The 18,459-nt window shown below is 34.8% G+C and overlaps 2 protein-coding genes across 6 annotated transcripts; one reads left to right on the top strand and one right to left on the bottom strand.

The window, feature by feature from the left end:
• The first annotated feature begins 88 nt into the window (after positions 1–88).
• On the top strand, positions 89–12,290 carry LOC129793104 (protein tilB). Of its 5 annotated transcripts, none has more exons than XM_055832724.1 (11): positions 103–437; positions 1,248–1,313; positions 7,190–7,298; positions 8,216–8,280; positions 8,349–8,553; positions 8,830–8,907; positions 9,156–9,266; positions 9,467–9,559; positions 10,071–10,294; positions 10,381–10,474; positions 10,833–12,290. In XM_055832724.1, the coding sequence occupies exons 1-11, from the start codon at positions 358–360 to the stop codon at positions 10,944–10,946; spliced, it is 1,239 nt and encodes a 412-aa protein (XP_055688699.1). In that variant the 5' UTR covers positions 103–357; the 3' UTR covers positions 10,947–12,290. The 5 variants fall into 5 exon arrangements, with proteins under 5 accessions (XP_055688700.1, XP_055688699.1, XP_055688701.1 ...); XM_055832723.1 differs by having other exon boundaries at positions 111–437; positions 9,153–9,266; XM_055832725.1 differs by lacking the exon at positions 8,830–8,907 and having other exon boundaries at positions 89–437; positions 9,153–9,266.
• Positions 12,291–12,298: 8 nt separating this feature from the next.
• Positions 12,299–16,946, bottom strand: LOC129793105 (uncharacterized). The gene is made up of 5 exons (XM_055832728.1): positions 16,780–16,946; positions 15,227–15,390; positions 13,923–14,044; positions 13,379–13,692; positions 12,299–13,196 (listed from the first exon to the last, which is right to left on the bottom strand). Exons 1-5 carry the CDS (start codon positions 16,783–16,785, stop codon positions 13,161–13,163), a joined length of 642 nt encoding a protein of 213 aa, XP_055688703.1. The 5' UTR covers positions 16,786–16,946; the 3' UTR covers positions 12,299–13,160.
• Between the last annotated feature and the right edge of the window lie 1,513 nt (positions 16,947–18,459).

The raw sequence follows: 18,459 nt of genomic DNA, 5'->3' as shown, positions 1-18,459 counted from the left end.
AGAGAGAAAAAATACAAAAAACAGTGAAGTTCGCAAAAATTCATTTTATTCTTGCTTTCGAATATTCCCGCAAGAGGCGCCTTATACTAGGTAATCTTCTTCTTCGTTTTGACATCATTTTCGTGTTTATCCGGGAGGAATTTCTCGCAGTGCAATTTTTGTTTTTAGTTTTCTTTGAGTTCACCAGCTGTGTGTTTGGGCGAAAGGTGCTCCAATGGTCCGCGAGAACTGTGATACAACTGTAGCAAATAATCTCACCTGTGTGTACGAATGAACAATTGCAGTGGAGTGCTGTGAGAAAAAAAGTTTTGGTTCCCTTTTCGTGTCTCTGACCAGGAAAATTCCCCAGGAAAAAACATGACAAAGTTGACAGAGGAGATGGTGATTGCCAGATCCAGGCAATCGGATCTGTCGACGGTGAAGAAATTAAATTGCTGGTACGTTGCCCTCATAGGGAGGAGGATTAGAAAGTGGGACCCGTCGAAGGCCGTCAGAGTCTCGAGTGAGAACGTCGTAATGCCACGGAAGCCACACACGGCAAGGGGCTTTCGCAACAGCCACGAGGTGAAAGAGCCACTCACGTGAAAATGTGTCGGAAAATCCCACAAAAATAGACAGACTGTAAATAGAATATAAAAATTTGGGTGGAGACACCTTTATGGGCCCTTCTTGTTTGGCGTCTAGGAGTCATAAAAATTCCCGCAATGTTCTGAATGTTCCCATTTGGGTCTTCCCACGCACAAGTGTCCGGAAGCTCGAGGAATTTTCTCAAGACACCCAGACGCCCTTAAATGTTTTTTTTTTTCTTCATGGGTAAAATCTCCGAAAAGGGCACAGTTAAGCTTATTATTTAACGTGGAATTTTCCTGAATCTTCTGGACAATCAGCTTAAAAAAAGAACAAGATTGAGAGCCGCCTCAACGGCGGATTGTTTGTGTGAGGCGTGATTTGTACCAACACCTGCCCTCCCGCACACCCGAAAGCACCATTAATGTAATTAATTTACATTTCCACACGGTGACCGTGACGACATGCAGCAACTAAAGGAGTGTCCATTTATGGCAAACTCCGTAGCATTTCAATTGAGCTATTTGGTGCTCTCGCGGAGGCACCATCAGCCACCAAAAAAAAATCTGCACGCATTCCGAGACTCTGATGACCTCCGAGGGCGTCTACCGGGTGTCCTTGCCCAACTTCCGAATATTCGTACACACATACACACTAATGGGGAATCCCTCCTCTTCCAGGGGCAGCGAATTATCCGACGTCTCCATCATTCGTCGCATGCGTGGCGTGGAAGTCTTAGCACTCAGGTGAGATATTTGCTCCCCCCAAGGGTAGGCCCTCGCATATTTGACCCCAAAAATCACCCCCTAAAATAAATTGGAGAGTGGTGCTGTGAGTTCATGGCCACCAACGCCACAGTCATGGAATTATTTATCATTACGCATTGCTTTTAGACTTTTCACGTGAAAAGTTCTCAATCAATTAAACAGCGATAAGCGAAAGTTGATTCACGAAAAAAAAATTCTTGGAACATTGTTTCAGGGCTTTTAGGACACAAAAGATAGATTTTTTGTAAGGGTGTTATTCAAAATTTAAAAGAAATATTAAGAATAAAAAATCTAATTTGAATGTACCAAAAATTATCTTATTGATGGCATTGATGGGTTCTTTTCTTTTCCTCAAATTCCAATAGGAAAAAGTTCACGAAAAAAAGACAGAAAATTAAAATTCAAAACTAAAGAAGAAATCTAAATAAGTTCTGTTAGATTTAATTAGTGAACGAAAGAGAGAAATGGTAATTTCTTGTGGGTATGGGAGTGCTGCTGAAAAACCATATGGGAAATATTTTTTGATTCAAAGCAGCGCGTAATGTTTGATTTTCTCACAAGATCACTTCTCAATTTGAAACGACAAACAAAATGAGTCACCCAGTATGCAAATATATTTGCAAAAATGTTATTACGGAGAATTGTGTTTGAGATTCTGGTTCTACAAATTGTCATGATATATTATTTGAAAAATTGTCACACGGAGAGGTGTTTCAATTTCTCTCAAGAACAACGAGTTTTTTTTGCAGCATGTCATTTGCCTTTTTTACATTCAAGAGTTTCCTCATGCAAAACTTTGTTATATTTAAATAATGTATAAATGGAAACTTTTAGCGCAAACACGGACTATACGGGGGTGTTTGGGGAGAAGGTAAAACACCAAATTGGGATTGCGATTGGGAGAACAAATAGAGATTTGTGTGTGTGAAGGCGTTTGATGATCTTGAAAAATGTTGTGCTGCCTTTGGTTGCTTTTGTAGCTTTCCTCGTGAGGCGGTGTGGAGACGAAATTCGCCAAAAACTGTTGCTGCTTACAAAATTGTGTCTTCATGGAAAAATCCCACAGATTTTTCGCCCTCACCCCGCATGCAGAAACCAAAATTAGCGTATGACATGCTATATTGTTGATAAAAATGGAGTAGAAGTAGAGGAGACTGGGGCTAGTACGTGATGTTATTTATCTAATGATTATCTCTAATCTCTGTAATAGTTTGAAAATAGAAAACATTTTGCAGTGGCGTAGTCAGGTAGAATGATTGGGTGTCTAATACAACACCCTTAAATTTCAGGCAATTTAGGTTCTAGCGGTTCTAGGCTACTCATTAGACGATAAGTAAAATAGAACATTTTTAAACGTTCCAAAAAGTCTAAAACTTTATAAAAGATACGTCAAAGATTAGAATTTCACAAATTGTCTACAGTTAGTAAATAAGAAAAATATAATATTAAAATTATTTCATAATTTTTTTGGCCTAGGTATATAAAGTACATTAACCCCAAGCTCCCCTATTGGCTCTATAGGGCTCTACCGAAAAAAGAGAGTCTCACATCAATATCCCCATTTGCTATCAATCAAAACGGCCTCTTGACACACTTTGCCCCCTTTTCATTGTATCGATCTAATATAATAGTAATTTTTCCTCCAAACTTGTTAAATAATTTACATGCGGCCTTTCCGGCAAACCCCCGGCACTCGCCCAAGATAAACCTCATGGGGATGGGTTGGTGAAGTGTGTACACAATTACAGAGAGATAGTAGACCGAAAGATTTGTTCGCTTTGTCGTCGATATACTGAATGAAATATGCACGATAAGCTATCAGGTATTGATTCCCGGCGTGAAACCATTGGAATTTATTTTTTTCCCTGTTAAAAGCCAACTCTTAACGGCGTGTCGAATTGATTTTCTTTCAGGGGAGTAGCAATCAACACTTGACTGCGTGTTGTTAGACCCACCCCCGCTGGGATTTAATTCCCCCACATTCAGAATTTACTAATGGAAAAAACGTCAGTCAATGTTCTAAATGCGAATTTCTTTTTTGAATCATTTTATGGAGTTCATCAACCCATAAATTAAAAAAAAACTTTTGCCAAATTAGTTGTTGTTAAGAAAAAAATGATAAGATCTCGGCTCTTGTTTACGAAGAAACTTTCACGGAGACTTTTCTGGGCTAAAAAAATGTGTTAATAAAATTCGTTACAAGACATCTTAATTGGAGATGTGTGGCTGTAAGTTTCTAAACATGCTAATGTCCATTGTTTTTCCTTCTTTATTTTAGGAGAATTAGTAGAAAAGTTTAACCATGTGGGCTTTTATCGTAAGGGGATCTAATGATTTTACTACCACGCTGATGTCTGGAAGGTAGAAAGATCAATAGAACTTCAAATCAGCTCTTTCTTTCATTCAATTTGAAATTCTTTTAACAATTTTTGCGATGAAATTCACCAAGATTATGGCAAAGAATGTCTGAGAAAACAGTTATGTAGAAGAAAGAGATACACCTGCCAGGTGCTTAGATGGTCATGATCCCACAAAATTCTTTCAGAACTCACCCAAAAACTCCCGCATGTTTATATTACAAAGCAAACGATGCGTAAAATTCAAGTCAAAACTTTTTAATAACATTCTTCTCTTTTTTTTTTACTACAAGACAATGAATTTATAAGCTTCTTTTCTTCTGATCAATGTGATTTGCAATGTAGCATATTTATGGGATTTTATGTGAAAGAACAGCAAACATAAACCGTTGAAGCACCGCGATCTGTAAACTCCATTTCAAACTATGTACAGTGTACACCTTCTATGCAATTTTCTTGTGATAGATTCAGACACGCGTCATTTAAGATTTCCAACATGGAATTTTTTTCTTGCACTTACAAGACGACCTAACTGTTTGGGTTGATTGAAAAAGTATATAAAGCAATAAAAATGATAATGTGAGGTTTGAAATTGTTTATAAATTAATTTATTCAATAAAACTTTTTTTTTAATGCCTTTTCAACTTCTCTTAATCATAAATATACATTCAAAGTGAATTCCAAAGTCTTGTTTGGGATCTTTCTCTCTATACGATGTTTCATTGGAAGAAATTTATGCTGGCATCACTGGCATCCATGTGAAAGGGAATTTAAAAGTCTTTTTGGAATTGCTCTATCGTGCCTAAATGATGGTTTATTTGCCATCTGGGTGTGAGACAAAAGAGAAAGAGAGTTGAGGGCACGTTCAAAAAAAAAGAAGAGAAGAGAAGATTAATGTTGGAGAAAAGAAGGAAAATGAACTCTTGAGCTAACTCGTAAGAGACTTCTTGACGATTCGTGTGCAGTGATGCTGTGAATGCTAAATAATAATAAATAAATTGCAGGAATTTATGCTGTTGATTCTAAATAAAGTGGAAAAGAAAAAAAGGCATGTCTTTACCGTTGCACGTCGATTAAAATGTTACTAAAAAAGACGCACGGTGAATGTGCGAGAGAGTATCTAATGCTAAATGGTTTTGGTTATATAGAGAGTGGAGAAACAATAAAGGGAATTTTCTATTTTCTTCACATACGACGCATGAAATCTCTTCAGCATGAATTTCTATACCTAACCGGAGCTCTGCTGTATGCACCATCACTATCTCTATGAGAATTTGCAATAAATAGTGCTCTATTTTCTACCCAAGTAATCCCTACGGCAGTCTCGTGGCTTTAATTGCATAATTATATATTGAAAAAGATTCTCGTGCAGAGGAGACAAAAATCTTTCCGCTCCAGCAATATTTAGAATTTCAATTGGAAAAAGTACTTACCTATAGCTATGTTATAAAATGTTACGCATAAACAAAAGGCAAAAAAAGAGGTAAATACAAAGGCATAAAAACCAAAATATAGCAAAACCAGCAAAATCAACAAAAGGGGAGCGCGCGCAATAAATAGTGTGGCATAGTAAATGAGAAGAAGCGAAAGAAAAGTCAGTTGGATCAGTGAAAGTTTTATATATTTAATTCTCTGGCGCATGTAATTGACAATAAGAGCAAAATGGTGAAGAGGAGTCAAGGGGCCACTCAACAAAATTGTGTAACATTTTTACCAGATTTCCCTTCTCAGGCAATTTTATATTTAATTATACCACCCGTATACCATTAATATTTATTACAAAATGTTAGATAAACGTTTTGGGGGGATTTTTAAAGCATAAGTGCTTTAGAATGATTGCAAGCCATTAGCTATAGTAATTCGTTTATTTAATAAAAGAATGTAATATTTTACAGAATTTGATCATCGAATTTTACACCGAAGATTACGTTTAACAGCAAAAACTTGTTTTTTTCCCTATGTTTTTTTTTTATGTTTTCTATTAATGCAAAAAAGTATTATGAAAAATTCTAAGCTGATTTCAGAAAATAAGTCTGAAGAATACTAGAATTGAACTCACGATTTAAGGGGTTTAATTAATTAATAAACCCAGCTAAAATCTATTGAACTAGATTTAAGTCTTTAATGTAATCTTTAGGTTTTTAGACAGGACCTTTTTTTATTAAGGAGAGACTTTTTGTTTTTAAATTTAGGTCTGACTGAATCGGGGTTGAATGTACTATTTTTGGATTATTTTTACGATTTTATAACCAGGTTCGTATTTTGATCGTTTTCCAGGCTTCGAAATTGGTAAAACTCATCCAAAAAAAAGCATAAAAACTCGATTTATTCTAGCTTAACTTGAAAAACTTAAAAACCCTCACTTAAAAAATTTACACCCGACATAAAAACCTAAAGTTTGCTCTAAGATTTTAGGTCTGGTTTAAGCTAACCTAAGAATGGTTTAGGAAACTTAGCCTAAAATTTAAGCATAGATAAGGAAACTTAAGCCTAATTTATTAAAGAATTTTAGCCAAATTCAGAGTTTTTTCATCACATTACAAAACGAAAAAAGAAAGGAAAGATAAAGTACAGAACTGAAAGAGTAGATTTTAATCTAGGTATGAATTCTTATTTTATAATTCTTCAACAAAGTCTTACAAATTTAATTTATTTATTCATTTTCATATTTTTCATACTTCCGAAACTCATTAATTTTTTTTCTTATAATTATTTTTCGAAAAAAAAAACTTTAGCAAGTTTATGACCCCCTGGGAAAGAAATAATAATTATGTGTATTTGTTTCCAGTTCAAAATCCTATCTGTTTCTTCTACTGTGACTCTCTTTTGATTCTCAAGTTAATTGAGTAGACATGAGAAAATAGATAACTTCCATCGTGCACTTTTTACACAACTCACACTGCAAGAAATGGAGGAGGAAGGTGATTTTTTCTTGCCTTCATTTATTCCATTTCTTGTTCAGTCAATGGAAATGAAGTTACTCGATCGAAATTGATAGAATTCCGACAAATTACAACCATCAATCACACTTTTTTCTTGTTTCTCCTCAAATGTAAACACATTGCAAAGTTTTAATAACAATTTTCACACGAGAATGGGGTGTGAAAAGTGCTGAATGAAGTGGAAGAACTAGCAAAAAAAAAAAAATAGAAATAGGGGTTGAATGGGGATATCAAGTTGCGTGACATATTTTCCTATTTACACGGACGTTCGTTTTTTTTTTTTTTTTGGTAGAAAGCACCCACAAAATCGATGTAATAGTTGGGGGCTTTTGTGGCAATTGATTATTATTTGATTATTTTGTAATATCACAACGTATACATATTATGAACCCACGCGCGAAATTATTTTAAAGGCATTGCGTCATTCGTGGGAACTCTTGGAACTCATTCAATGAATGGGTTCTTAGAGATTGAAAAAAAATGTGGTATTTGTTTGTGAACAAAAAACAAACATTTTTAAATTAATTTTGTGCACCTCTCTTGTCTTTCTTTGCAGTGTGAATAAAATAAGTAGCTTGGCTGATTTTGAGAACTGCCAAAATTTGCAAGAACTCTACCTCAGACGGAACAATATAAAGGATTTATCGGAATTGGCGTATCTGCAGGTGAGTTCTGCTTGCAGAAAAGGTGTGAGAAAGAAGCGTTAGTGCTGAAAAGAAAATAATTCAGTCTCTCACTGAAGCGAAACCCACACACAATCTTTGATATTTTTTTATGTTATTTATTTTTTTAAATATATACCTACTTCTCGCTCTCTTCAAAAAATATAATAAATTTTTATTATATAAAATTCTCCATTTATGAGTTGACCATGAAACACACACGAATGTTCCGTCACAAAGTATGATCAAAAATTGCGATACTTTGCAGGCTATTCTGTGGTTGAATTGCAGCATAATTTAATGATTTGTTTTGTCACTTTATGAGTACTTTTCAGGGCAAATTTATTGGGAAATTAAAGAGTTGAAAGCATCGTGTGAAGTGGATGTTTCGGTTTTAGCGCCAAAATATAGTGTAAAAGCCACCACTTATTTTTTCAGCATTGTTAGTTGAGGAGAAAATAAGACGCATGCACGTGTTACTGTTTCACTCGCACGAAAGATTTTTCGTAATTTTCTCGCGTTTTTCACCCATATTTCGCGAGAAAATCAGATTTTTCATACTAAAACGGAGACGCCGCGTCGGTTGACATCGCCAGTTCAAAACTTTCAAAATTCGCGCCAAAATTGTCCTGCTAATTTGCAAAAAGTACTGTGAATTTCGCGCTCATTTTTACACAGAAGCTTCCTAGGGGCCCCTGCAGCACCCCAGCACCTATTGAAACCCCAAAAAGTGCGTTTTCCGTGCAAAAAAACGAATTTTAAAAATCGTTTTTAAGAGATAAGAGATAGTAGTTAAGAGCTATTAAGAGACTCTTAAAGTTAATAGGAAAGGAATTAAATTTTAATATTTTCTTAAATTAAATTTTATTTTGGTAAAATAGTTTAAGAAAATTAACTGATTACTTTTTCTTGCATTTCAGGGTTTGCCAAATTTGAAGTATCTCTGGCTGGAAGAAAATCCCTGTGTTGAACGAGCGGGTCCGAGGTGGAATTGTTTAAAAAAAAAAATGTTTTTAATCGATTAAATAAATTTATTTCTTTTATTCCTGGCAGCTACCGAGCAATCGTGTTGAGAACCTTGCCAAATTTACAAAAATTGGACAATATTGATGTGACTCCGGAGGAGTTGGCGGACGCAAGGAGGGGTTCAGTGAAGAGGGATGACGTTATTTACGAAGATTCCTCATATCCTGCTGAACCACAACCTCAGCAGAATCAGCAGCAATCTCAGTATCGTCAACAGAGCCCCATGCGAGAGGTAAGTCAGCGTTTCATTCCTTACAAATCATTTTGCACAATTAAGTAATATTTTCACAAAAAAATGGGATTTTCATTTTATTTTAAAAATTAATAATATAAAATCATTACTAAATGGCTTAATGTTTTGTCTTCTTGCTCTTTTTTTCGTATCCTATCTTCTGCTGTGCAACTCTTCTACACAAAAATATATATAAAATACAAAACATTAATAAATTGCCTGATTTTCGTGAAAAAAAAACATTTCCCACCAAAAAATTCCACTAACATACTATAGAATCAGAGTCTCGAAAATACTGAGGAATCAATAAGTGATCCAATTGATAGAAATTCAATTCCATCATCTCCAATTCAGGTAAAGAAACTCCTCCAATTTTTTTTAAAACTTTATAAACTATTTCTTTTCCCTCTAGTGAATTTTCTCATTTGTTTCGTTCTTTTCCTAACATTTTGTTTAATGTTTTTTTTGTTTTAATTGCTTTGCGTTGTGAGCATTTGCAAATAAACTTTAAACTTACTAAACTTATTAACTTATTTTCTACAATCGCCCGTTTTGGATGGATTTTCTTGGATGGAATTTATTTGCAAAAATAAAATCAGCAGAGGAGTCCATCGAATCAGGAACAGTATTCACCAGCTGAAACGAATCAACCACCTTCACCGCGATATCAGAGAGATCATCGAGGCTCATACAATCAGTACGACGTCTCAATGGTAATTTTTCATTAAAAAAAATGCAATGAAAATAATTTTCCCATCTACTAATTGGCATACACTAATTGGCACTATTGCAAAAAAAATACTTTTTTTTTCAAAAGATTTTATTTTAAAATTTTCTACTTCGTAAAATGAATTTCTTTATTTATTTCTCAAAAAAAAAAAACAATCTTCCATTTAACATGATAATATGACAGAGATCACCTGGATCTGATCAAGAAGCATCACCAGCTACTGGATATCGTGAACGTGTGCCAATTGCGCCATCGATGTCAACGCATTCGATGAAGGTAAAAAAAATGCATTGAAAAAGCAACGAAGGTATTTTCAGTTGCCATAAAAAAGGGATTTTTCTTTTAATTTTAAATGTCTATTTGAGTTGCCTCCACACTCACACACAATTCACAACTTTTTCAAGCACATTTTGCTTCACGAAAATGCAAATGAAAAATCACCAAACACTAATGAAGAAAAAAAATTGTTCCATTACTGCCAGAGGCGATGTTGTGAGTGAAAATGATGAGGAAAACTCAATGAGATATCGTCTACGCAATCAACAGGAAGTGGATGGAAAATTAGGAGCAAACTTATGAGAAAGAATTCTTTACATTCATCAAATAATTTGAATTTTTTAAACGATTTTTTGGCTCAAAAATGGTTTTTCATCATAAAATTTTCTTTATAAAAAAAGTTTGCTCATGATTTTTTTACCCAGTCCTGTTGGTTTTTTTTTTATTGCGTTTTCTTTGCACTGTGTGGTAACCGCCACAATAATTTCTCTCGCCGCCGGTTGCATCGCAGGAATACTATCAGTCTGATTACCAGAAACCCCAGCATCCGGCTCACTACCGCCACAGCCAAATGGATTTGACGGAATGGGATGAGCATCAGCATCAGGGTGGGCATCCGGGTCGTCGGAATGGTGGCGGCGGTGAACCACCGCGGGATTCCTATGCATATCGCAATGGCAATGCCAACCGGGAAGATTGGGATGAGAATGTGGAGAACCGCCGAAGGGAATCACGGTGAGTGCAATGCTTCCATAAATGCACCGCCCCACTGTGTTTGGGCTGAATGTGTGGGCATCCTCACACCTCCTTGTTCTTTGCAGTCGCTCCGAGGGGCGCTTCAATGATAGTGCTAGCGTTGTCTCCAACGCCGTTCTCAATCACTACGCCAGTTACCATCGGCGACCCGTCAACAGGGTACGTATAGACATAATTTGCACATATGTCCTGAATCCTTTTTAGAAATGTGAGCTGATGGAGGCATTTAGAGATGTTTATATTTAGTTTTCTCTTTATTTTATTAGTGTGGAGAGAGTACGGCGCTAAATTAGTTGACTATAGGCATATTTTCTACACATCCTCACAATTTTATTAATTTTAAACTTTCTATATAAAGAAAACTTTTGAGGGCAGAGCGTCTTGAAATTAATATCAAGGGATTCTATCAGGGAACACAATATGGCGCAGAACTCTCAACACAAAATTAATATATTACAAACAACCCAACTGATGGTTTTTTGCCTTTTTTGTATGTATTTTGTAATTTATATTGCAGAATGCAAACCTTCTTTCGGCCACCCTTTGCCTCGTGAAGGAGCTCGATTACCCCAGTTTGGAAGTTGTTGAGCATGCTGTTCGATGTCGAATTGATGAATTGGCCACGGATTGAGGACAAAGGAGCACAACAAAATTTTCCTTTTTATACTTTCCCTAACAAAATTTCTCTTTGAAAATTTTTCTAATTTTTTCCATTCCGATATGCAGACTTTTCTCACGGATAAATGAGAAGAAGAATATTCTGGTGGAAGAGAAAATTCTTTAAAAGAATTTCCCAAGTTTCATTTTCCTCCAGAGAATGGGAGGATGAGAAGGGAAATTGGGTGACGAGAGAAATTGTATATATGAGAAAAATTGAACATTCTTTTCCGCAGAACAAATTGCCAATAACTTTTTCGCCCCAAATATTGGGTTTAATCTGTTACTCTTTTCGATTAACAACAAAAGAAAAACTTCTTAGATTTTATGAGAGAGAAAAAAATACTTAAAATATGAAATTAAAGTGAAAGAAGAAATTTTTTTGAATATAAATAACGTGCAATCTATCACATTTTAACATTTGTATGCATATAGTGAGAGCATAATCATGGAGTGAGAATGGACTTTTTGTAAATTGCATAAATTTAGAGGAGTTATGTCTACACATAGACGCAAAATAAGAAAGAAAAGAAAATATTTTAATAACTAATCATAAATTGAGATGGGAGTTTTTTGTACTTGATTTATAATAATGTTCGATTTTTTTTTGCCTTGGAAGTGACTTAGAAAAGTGACGCAAAAAAAAAGTTCTAAGTGTAAAGAAAGCTAAAAGAAGATGGATAGAATGTTCTCTGACTAAAGTAATTTCAAAGAAATTACTTGAAAAAAAAATTCTTGTGGAAGACTCTTGGACACTTCAAAAGAAATAAAAATCAAAAATAATTTCAACATGGAATATTTTATCCATCTCTGTTGTAGCCCTTTAGCAGGACTTTAAATATATCAACACTGTCACTATTCTCTTTTATCAATTGCCGTCTTGCTAGAGTATAGAAAATTTTATTTCAATGTTAGACATTGTACTCGAAAGAAAAAAATGATATTAATTACTTTCACGCAATAATTTTTTGGCCTTATGAAAATTATTTGCGTAGAAAGAAAGCACAGGGAAGAGATTTTCTCTCCGTTTTTTTTGAAATGAAAGAAAAAAAAATTGTTAAATAGTGGAAATGCAAAGTTGTTTGTTATAGGGGATGAAATTTTTGCAGCTAAAGAATTAAAATCATACCCTGTTTTTTGAAAGTTTTCAAACCTTCAGCCCATTTTGTGGCTTTTTTTGCGCAACGTTAAAAAATCTTTCGTTAACTTTTTGGAATGTTTTCAGATTTCTTTTCACAGAACATGTATGAAGAAGAAATTGTAAGAAAAAAATCAAGGGCTAAACAATAAAAAAAATCATTTGAGACTAATAAGAAAATGCCGGTATTTGCATTACATGGATTTTTTATTAATTAGGATTACATTGGAGTTGGTTTTTGTATTATATTATTTCTTTTAATGAATTTTCATCAAATTAATTTTCACATTGAGACAGAGGACTCGTCTTTGGTGTTATGTTTTTTTTTTATCTCAATTACATCAAACAGCGATTTTTTGGGGTATTTTTTAATGCAAACACATCAATATTATAGGCAACATTAAGCGAAACTTTTTTCAAGCTACATTGCCATTTATATTTTCTTTAAACTTCTTTATCACTAGAGCATGATTTTTTTTGTTACTTCTGTATACATTTTCAACGACATTACATTTTTTATATTTTATATTTCATTTATTTAATGATTTTTTGTATGTTTAATGCAACTTTTTATTGTCTTCACAGCAATTTTCTATCATTTTTTTTCAGTGATATGAAAATTCTAAAGTGACTACAGGTTGGAAAGAAACTCCTTTCTGCCAAATTCTGCATCTCCTCCTCAATTTCTCATTATTTTTTGCCTTAACACCTATTTTTTTTACTTCTTTACTTCAACTAACATTATTTTAATGTGAAAGTGTCAGAGAAATTATTTTTATTTTAAATTCTCTGCTTCACAGTGAATTGATGGTTTTGGAAGCCCTTTTGTGATATTCATTTGTCGTTATTCTAATTTTTTTTTTCAATTTAACTTTTACTCTCTTTACATTTTCAACTGAATTGAAAAAAAAATAACTGTCATCAATGGAACCCTCAGAATAAAATCCACATTCTTAGCGTCGTTGTCCAACGGAAAATTGTATTATAATATTTACAAGTCACCGCAGTTCTACTAAAGTTCCCCTATACAGGATGTGCTGTGTCGGTAAATCAGAAGAACGGCGGTAAGTCACAATTGCACAGAACCTAAAATAAATGAATTATTTTCATTTAGTCGTTGAATTTGAATAGCTGTCAAAAAATGACATTAATTTCAAAACGAAAATTCCCGAAAAGGTACGATTGCGATTAATGAATATCGGGTGATTTAATGTCAATTTTTTGACATTTAATTGAATTTATTTGAAAAATAACGAATGTTAACGTACCCCGCCATCGCCAGTTTGGCACAGTGTGTTACACAAAGCGTCCCAGTCGGGCGTTGTTGTTTTCGTGGTTGTTTTGGTAGTCTTTGTTGTGCTCGTTGTCCGAGTTGTTGTCGTTTTGACGGTTGTAGTCGTCGTAGTGGGCTCCGTTGTGGGAGCTAATGTGGTTGATGGCTCCTCCGTAGTCGTCTCCATTTCCACGCACGGCGTACAACCGTCCAAAGACATCGAGATGGTGCAGAAGAGTTGGCAAATGCCATTCCGATCGTACTCACGTAGCCGGTCATAGGGCGCTATGCATACACAACTGGGTAGTCCTTAGTCAAGCAAAAAATAAAAATAAATTATGAAAATTATTCGAAATCTTCATTCAGAAAATTACTCTATTTTCTTTCGAACAAAAATTGTTAAATAAATTTCTTAAATAATTAAAAAGTTTCTTTGAATTCACAATTTTTTTTTCTAAATTCCTTAATTTAATCCCCAAAAACATCACAAAAAAATGTAGAAACTCTCACAAATTAATTTCAATGCATGAGAAACTCACCTAAGTTATTGATACACAGCTTGGGGCACACGATTTCCAATTGATTCTTCGGAAGTGAAAAATCCGCCGGAGGTCTCACGACGTCCCAGTAGGGACGACATCCCGTCCCCGACAGATTTATCCTAACACCAATAGAGATGCAAAGGTCAGTTCATATTTTAAATTAAATATTTCTCTGCAAAAGTTCATCAATGAATTCTTTCCAAACAATTTACTCCAATTTTCCACTCGGAAGCAGAAGCGTGGGTGGAATAAAGTTTGGGAAAAACGATTGATATGACGACACTTTCAAATTTGATAGCATCATTCCATTTTATTGCCGAGGAACGTGCTGTAGTTAAAGTTTAATGCTTAAAATTTAATTTCCTACACTGAGAAAAAAATAGCGATTTAAAAGATTTTATGGAAGTTTCTTTAGTAAAATGTTTGTTAAATTGATGTAAACAAGTTAAAAACTATTTATGAAAGTATTTAGTTGAATTAATTTGAAGTCTAGGACTTTAAACAAATGTATATGAAGACACATCAAGGAAATAGTAAAGTTTAATTTGTACGTCTTACATATTGATCATTTTTCAACAGAATTGATTTACAACATTTTTAATCAATATTTTGAAATCTTGATTATTCATCTACCGGAAGCTTTTCTTTTTTCTTTATCAAATCTTTGTGATTAATCAGGAATTTAAAAAATAAGCACTTTAGTCATACCAGACTCGATTCAGATAAATTAATGATTTAATTGACGATAAGATTTAGAAAGACAAGCTTCTTTCTTAATTTCTTCTTTTAATTTGTGACAAAGTCTTGAAGTCATCTGTTTAAAAATAATTTTGCAAATGAGTTTAATTCAATAATATTCACATTAAGTATAACTCAGGTGAATTCACTAAAATTTAGATCAAAGTTTTACAAGAAATTCTTAAGCATAAAAAATCACAAAATATTAAAGAAATTTTTAAGCATTTGAAAGACTTTACACAAATCGGGAAAAAATATTTATAAGGAAATTTATTTCTCTATCACAATTTTTTCCAAGCAAACTAATACCAAATTCATTTTTCTCTCAGTACCCAACACTTTAATTCACTTTCTTGCTTCTCTTAATTAAGTATAAAAGACATTTTGCCCAAAATCGTTCCACAACGACACACTATGTACCAAATTAGAGACAACTGTGGGGTCAAAGTGGAAAATCTTCGGGAGATTGAAGACAGAGACAATTTCCGGGAAGCCACAGCAACAAGCAGAATGTTTAAGGAGGGTTGTTGGGGGGTGAAATTTTAGAGTCTGAATTTACTCACCGCTGCAAGTGCTCACACGCTGCCTTCCAACTGCTAACTACACTCGCGTTGGTGACGGCGGCGTCCACCAGGTCTGTTGTCGTCTCGACGGCGGATGCATGCGCACACCCAACCATTAGTGGCACCAATAGGATCCACTCGAGGGCGGCGACTTGCACCAGGATCTGCGAAGAAGGAGAAGAGTGTGAGGACAGTTTTGCAATCACACCGCCCCAGTGCGCCCCGGGATGCGTGGGTGGATGACGAAAAGAGCCCCCCACCCCACACCATCTTTGGGAAATGGCTCACTCAGCTTCCCCCGCGGGGGCTAGGGATCCGAGGCGCCATGTTGCTCTGTGTCGTCCTGAAAAATCAATATTAGGGCTTCCTTCTTCCCGTAAGTCTTGCATAACATTCCCACTCCACAAATGATTGGGTTTTATAGAGAAGAATTTTTGCCCATAGGATAAAATGTAAAGAATTCGCTGAATTACATTTTATTTTGTGGGCGACTTTTTGGAGATAAAACTACCCCCTTATTTGTAGGAATATATATTTGCTCCCAAACTGTTCATTTTGTATATTTATCTGGCTCTTGGGGAAGTTCATGAATTTCTATCGGTTTTTCATTCGTTCGTGGTAACCCACATTTTTGCTGGAAAATGTAAAAATAATTCCTACTAGCCTAAATTTTTCCCTGTATGTTTTAGAATTTTTCTTGTACATTTTTCATTATTCAGTGTCAGAGTTGATTCTAGAAATTTTAAATGTTCTCAAACCACTTTGAAAGATAAATTGAATTAAGCTTTAAAGCGCTTTGAACTTCCATTGAAATATTCTCATTAAATTATTAATAAATCTCTAAATATACATATATCCATTGTACATTTCAAGGTAGAATATGTAGAATATTTTCTTTCAGTGTATATAACGATCTTTATTGATCGCTTTCTTTGTCCCACAGAACTCTTAAGGCAACATAGTAAAAAATATTAATTTCCTACAAAGTATTCTTTCACTACCAAATCCACAGAGATATTTTCTCCCAATTCTGCTAGAATTTATCATCTTATTTATCACACAACCATTTTCACGACGTATAACACAAAACTTTTACCAAAAACTTCTTCTCTCGTAAACTCGAAGCATTTTCTTTTTCTCCGAGTTCGCCATATAATTTGATCAAATGAAACTTTTCTGTGCGGGTGTTGAGAAAAGTCTTGTGAACAACATGGAATGAATGAGGTGAGATTTTAACTCGCAAATTCCCATTCTTTGTCATCTTGTTTAACGAAGGACATTTGAGAGTGCTTTTTATGTTAATTTCACGCTTCGGAGCATTTCTAAAGGCTCATTTTCTTTAGCTCAAGCGAAGAATTAATTTTGTCGTCTCTCATCTCTGGGAAAATTTTAACTCCATTTCTGCGTGGATGAGTCCAAAATGTATAGGGAGTATTGGCAGAGAAGCAGAAATTCCAGGGTGATTAACAGCACACACACCTTGCCAGCTTTCCAAGCACAGCAAGAAAGGTACTTAATGTGTGCGCAGAATTGGAAATTCACGAGGAAATTACCTTCATTCTTTTCTTGTAGGCGGGACTTTGAATTTATATACTTTTTCCACACACAGAATTGATTTTTTTTCTCGAATTCCTGCAATTTTTCTGTAAGAGAAAATATTTTCTCGCTTTTTTTCACGGGGAAATTTGAAAGACTTTCTACCGGCACGAAATTCTGCAATGAACTGAGAAACATTGCCAGGAAGTATTGGCGATAAATGGGGGTTTGAATGAGAATGAGATGAGCGTGAATTGGACGCCTGATAAGGGATTATCAGGTTGGAAAAAGCAACTTTTATGGTTGCCGATTAAAAATGATTCCCACCGTCACACGCCGCAATATTTGATTTATTGATGAGCCACTCCATCAGCGTAAATTGAGCCTCAAAAAGCACCCAGAAAAAGCACCACTTGAGGTATTGAATTAAAAATAGTACGCTACGCGCCGGTCTTTACGGATGAAGTACCCGCCCGATTTGAAATTATTTTGTGAAAAACATTTTGAGAGCTTTCAGAGACTTTTCCTTATGTAAAAAGAATTTTAAAAAATTTTCTATGAGATAAAATGAACCAAAAAGCTAGGCAAGTTTTGTTAAAATATTTATTTTGAAAGCAAATTGAATGTGAAATGGCTATCAGAATATATTTTCAAATGATTTTCATTGTCTTTACAGACTTTCCATTCCATTTTCCCTTCATTTTGCTATAATAGAAAACGAGACACAAGGCACTTACCCACCCTCATGTCTCCTATTTTTTCCATTTTGTTGTCCCATAAAAGCTCTTAAAATTCCTCCTTATCATCATCACTACCACCCATTACTATTCAATTTTCCCCGTCGCTCCTAAAAGGATATTCTCGAGGACTTTTCTGCATGAAAAAGCGCGCCCTATTTTCTGCCTGCAAATGAAGTGAAAAGGCACAGAGGAAAAAAAAAGGGAAGAGGTGGAGCTTTTGCGTGGTAGACTCTGGTAGTAAAAAGCTCATTGATTTTTCACCCATCACCACCCAAATGTTTGCTCATTGTGGGGGATTTGTGTGGCACAAATGTCTCACTCCTTTTGCACGAAAAAAAAATCTGTGACGTTCGTGGGTGTTTTTCTTCCTTATCAAGTGAAAAGCTTTTCCAGAGATTGTGTGCTTTATGGTACTATCGCAATGGTTTGTCCCCCATTTTCCGTGAATTTCTGCGTAGGATGGTTTAGCAATTGCACAAGCAGAAATCGTCTGAAGGTCACCTTGAGAAAAAGTCTTAAGAAGAAATATCCATGACGTAGGGATCCTTTTGAAACACGTGCCCCACGTGTCGAAAATTTTGCTCAATAGAAGGAAATGAAGGACATCAATTGATTGACTTTTTTTTTTTTGAACGGGGGTGGTAATGTGTTGGCAAAGAGTCATCGTGGTAACAAAAAGCTCCTCTTGTGGGGGATTTTCAGTTTAGTTTTGAATTGAAAAACTCGCCCCAATTTATTATTGATTAGGTCATCAATATTCAATTCATTCAATTAAATAGGAATGAAGGATTTGTAATCAAAAGCAAACTCGCAAACTTTTGAACGTGTTTTCGAAATTTTGTGGAAATTTGAATATTATGGTTGTTGGTTTATAAAATTAAATTAATAAAATTAGAACTATTCTATAGAAATTAATTCGTTTTGCTGTATTTTGAGAACTAAAATAATTGAAAATAT

The sequence above is a fragment of the Lutzomyia longipalpis genome, chromosome 3 (assembly GCF_024334085.1).
Source record: "Lutzomyia longipalpis isolate SR_M1_2022 chromosome 3, ASM2433408v1".
Taxonomy (NCBI): Eukaryota; Metazoa; Arthropoda; class Insecta; order Diptera; family Psychodidae; genus Lutzomyia; species Lutzomyia longipalpis.
The sequence above is the reverse complement of the archived record's forward strand: the minus strand, read 5'-3'. Positions and strand labels throughout refer to the sequence as shown.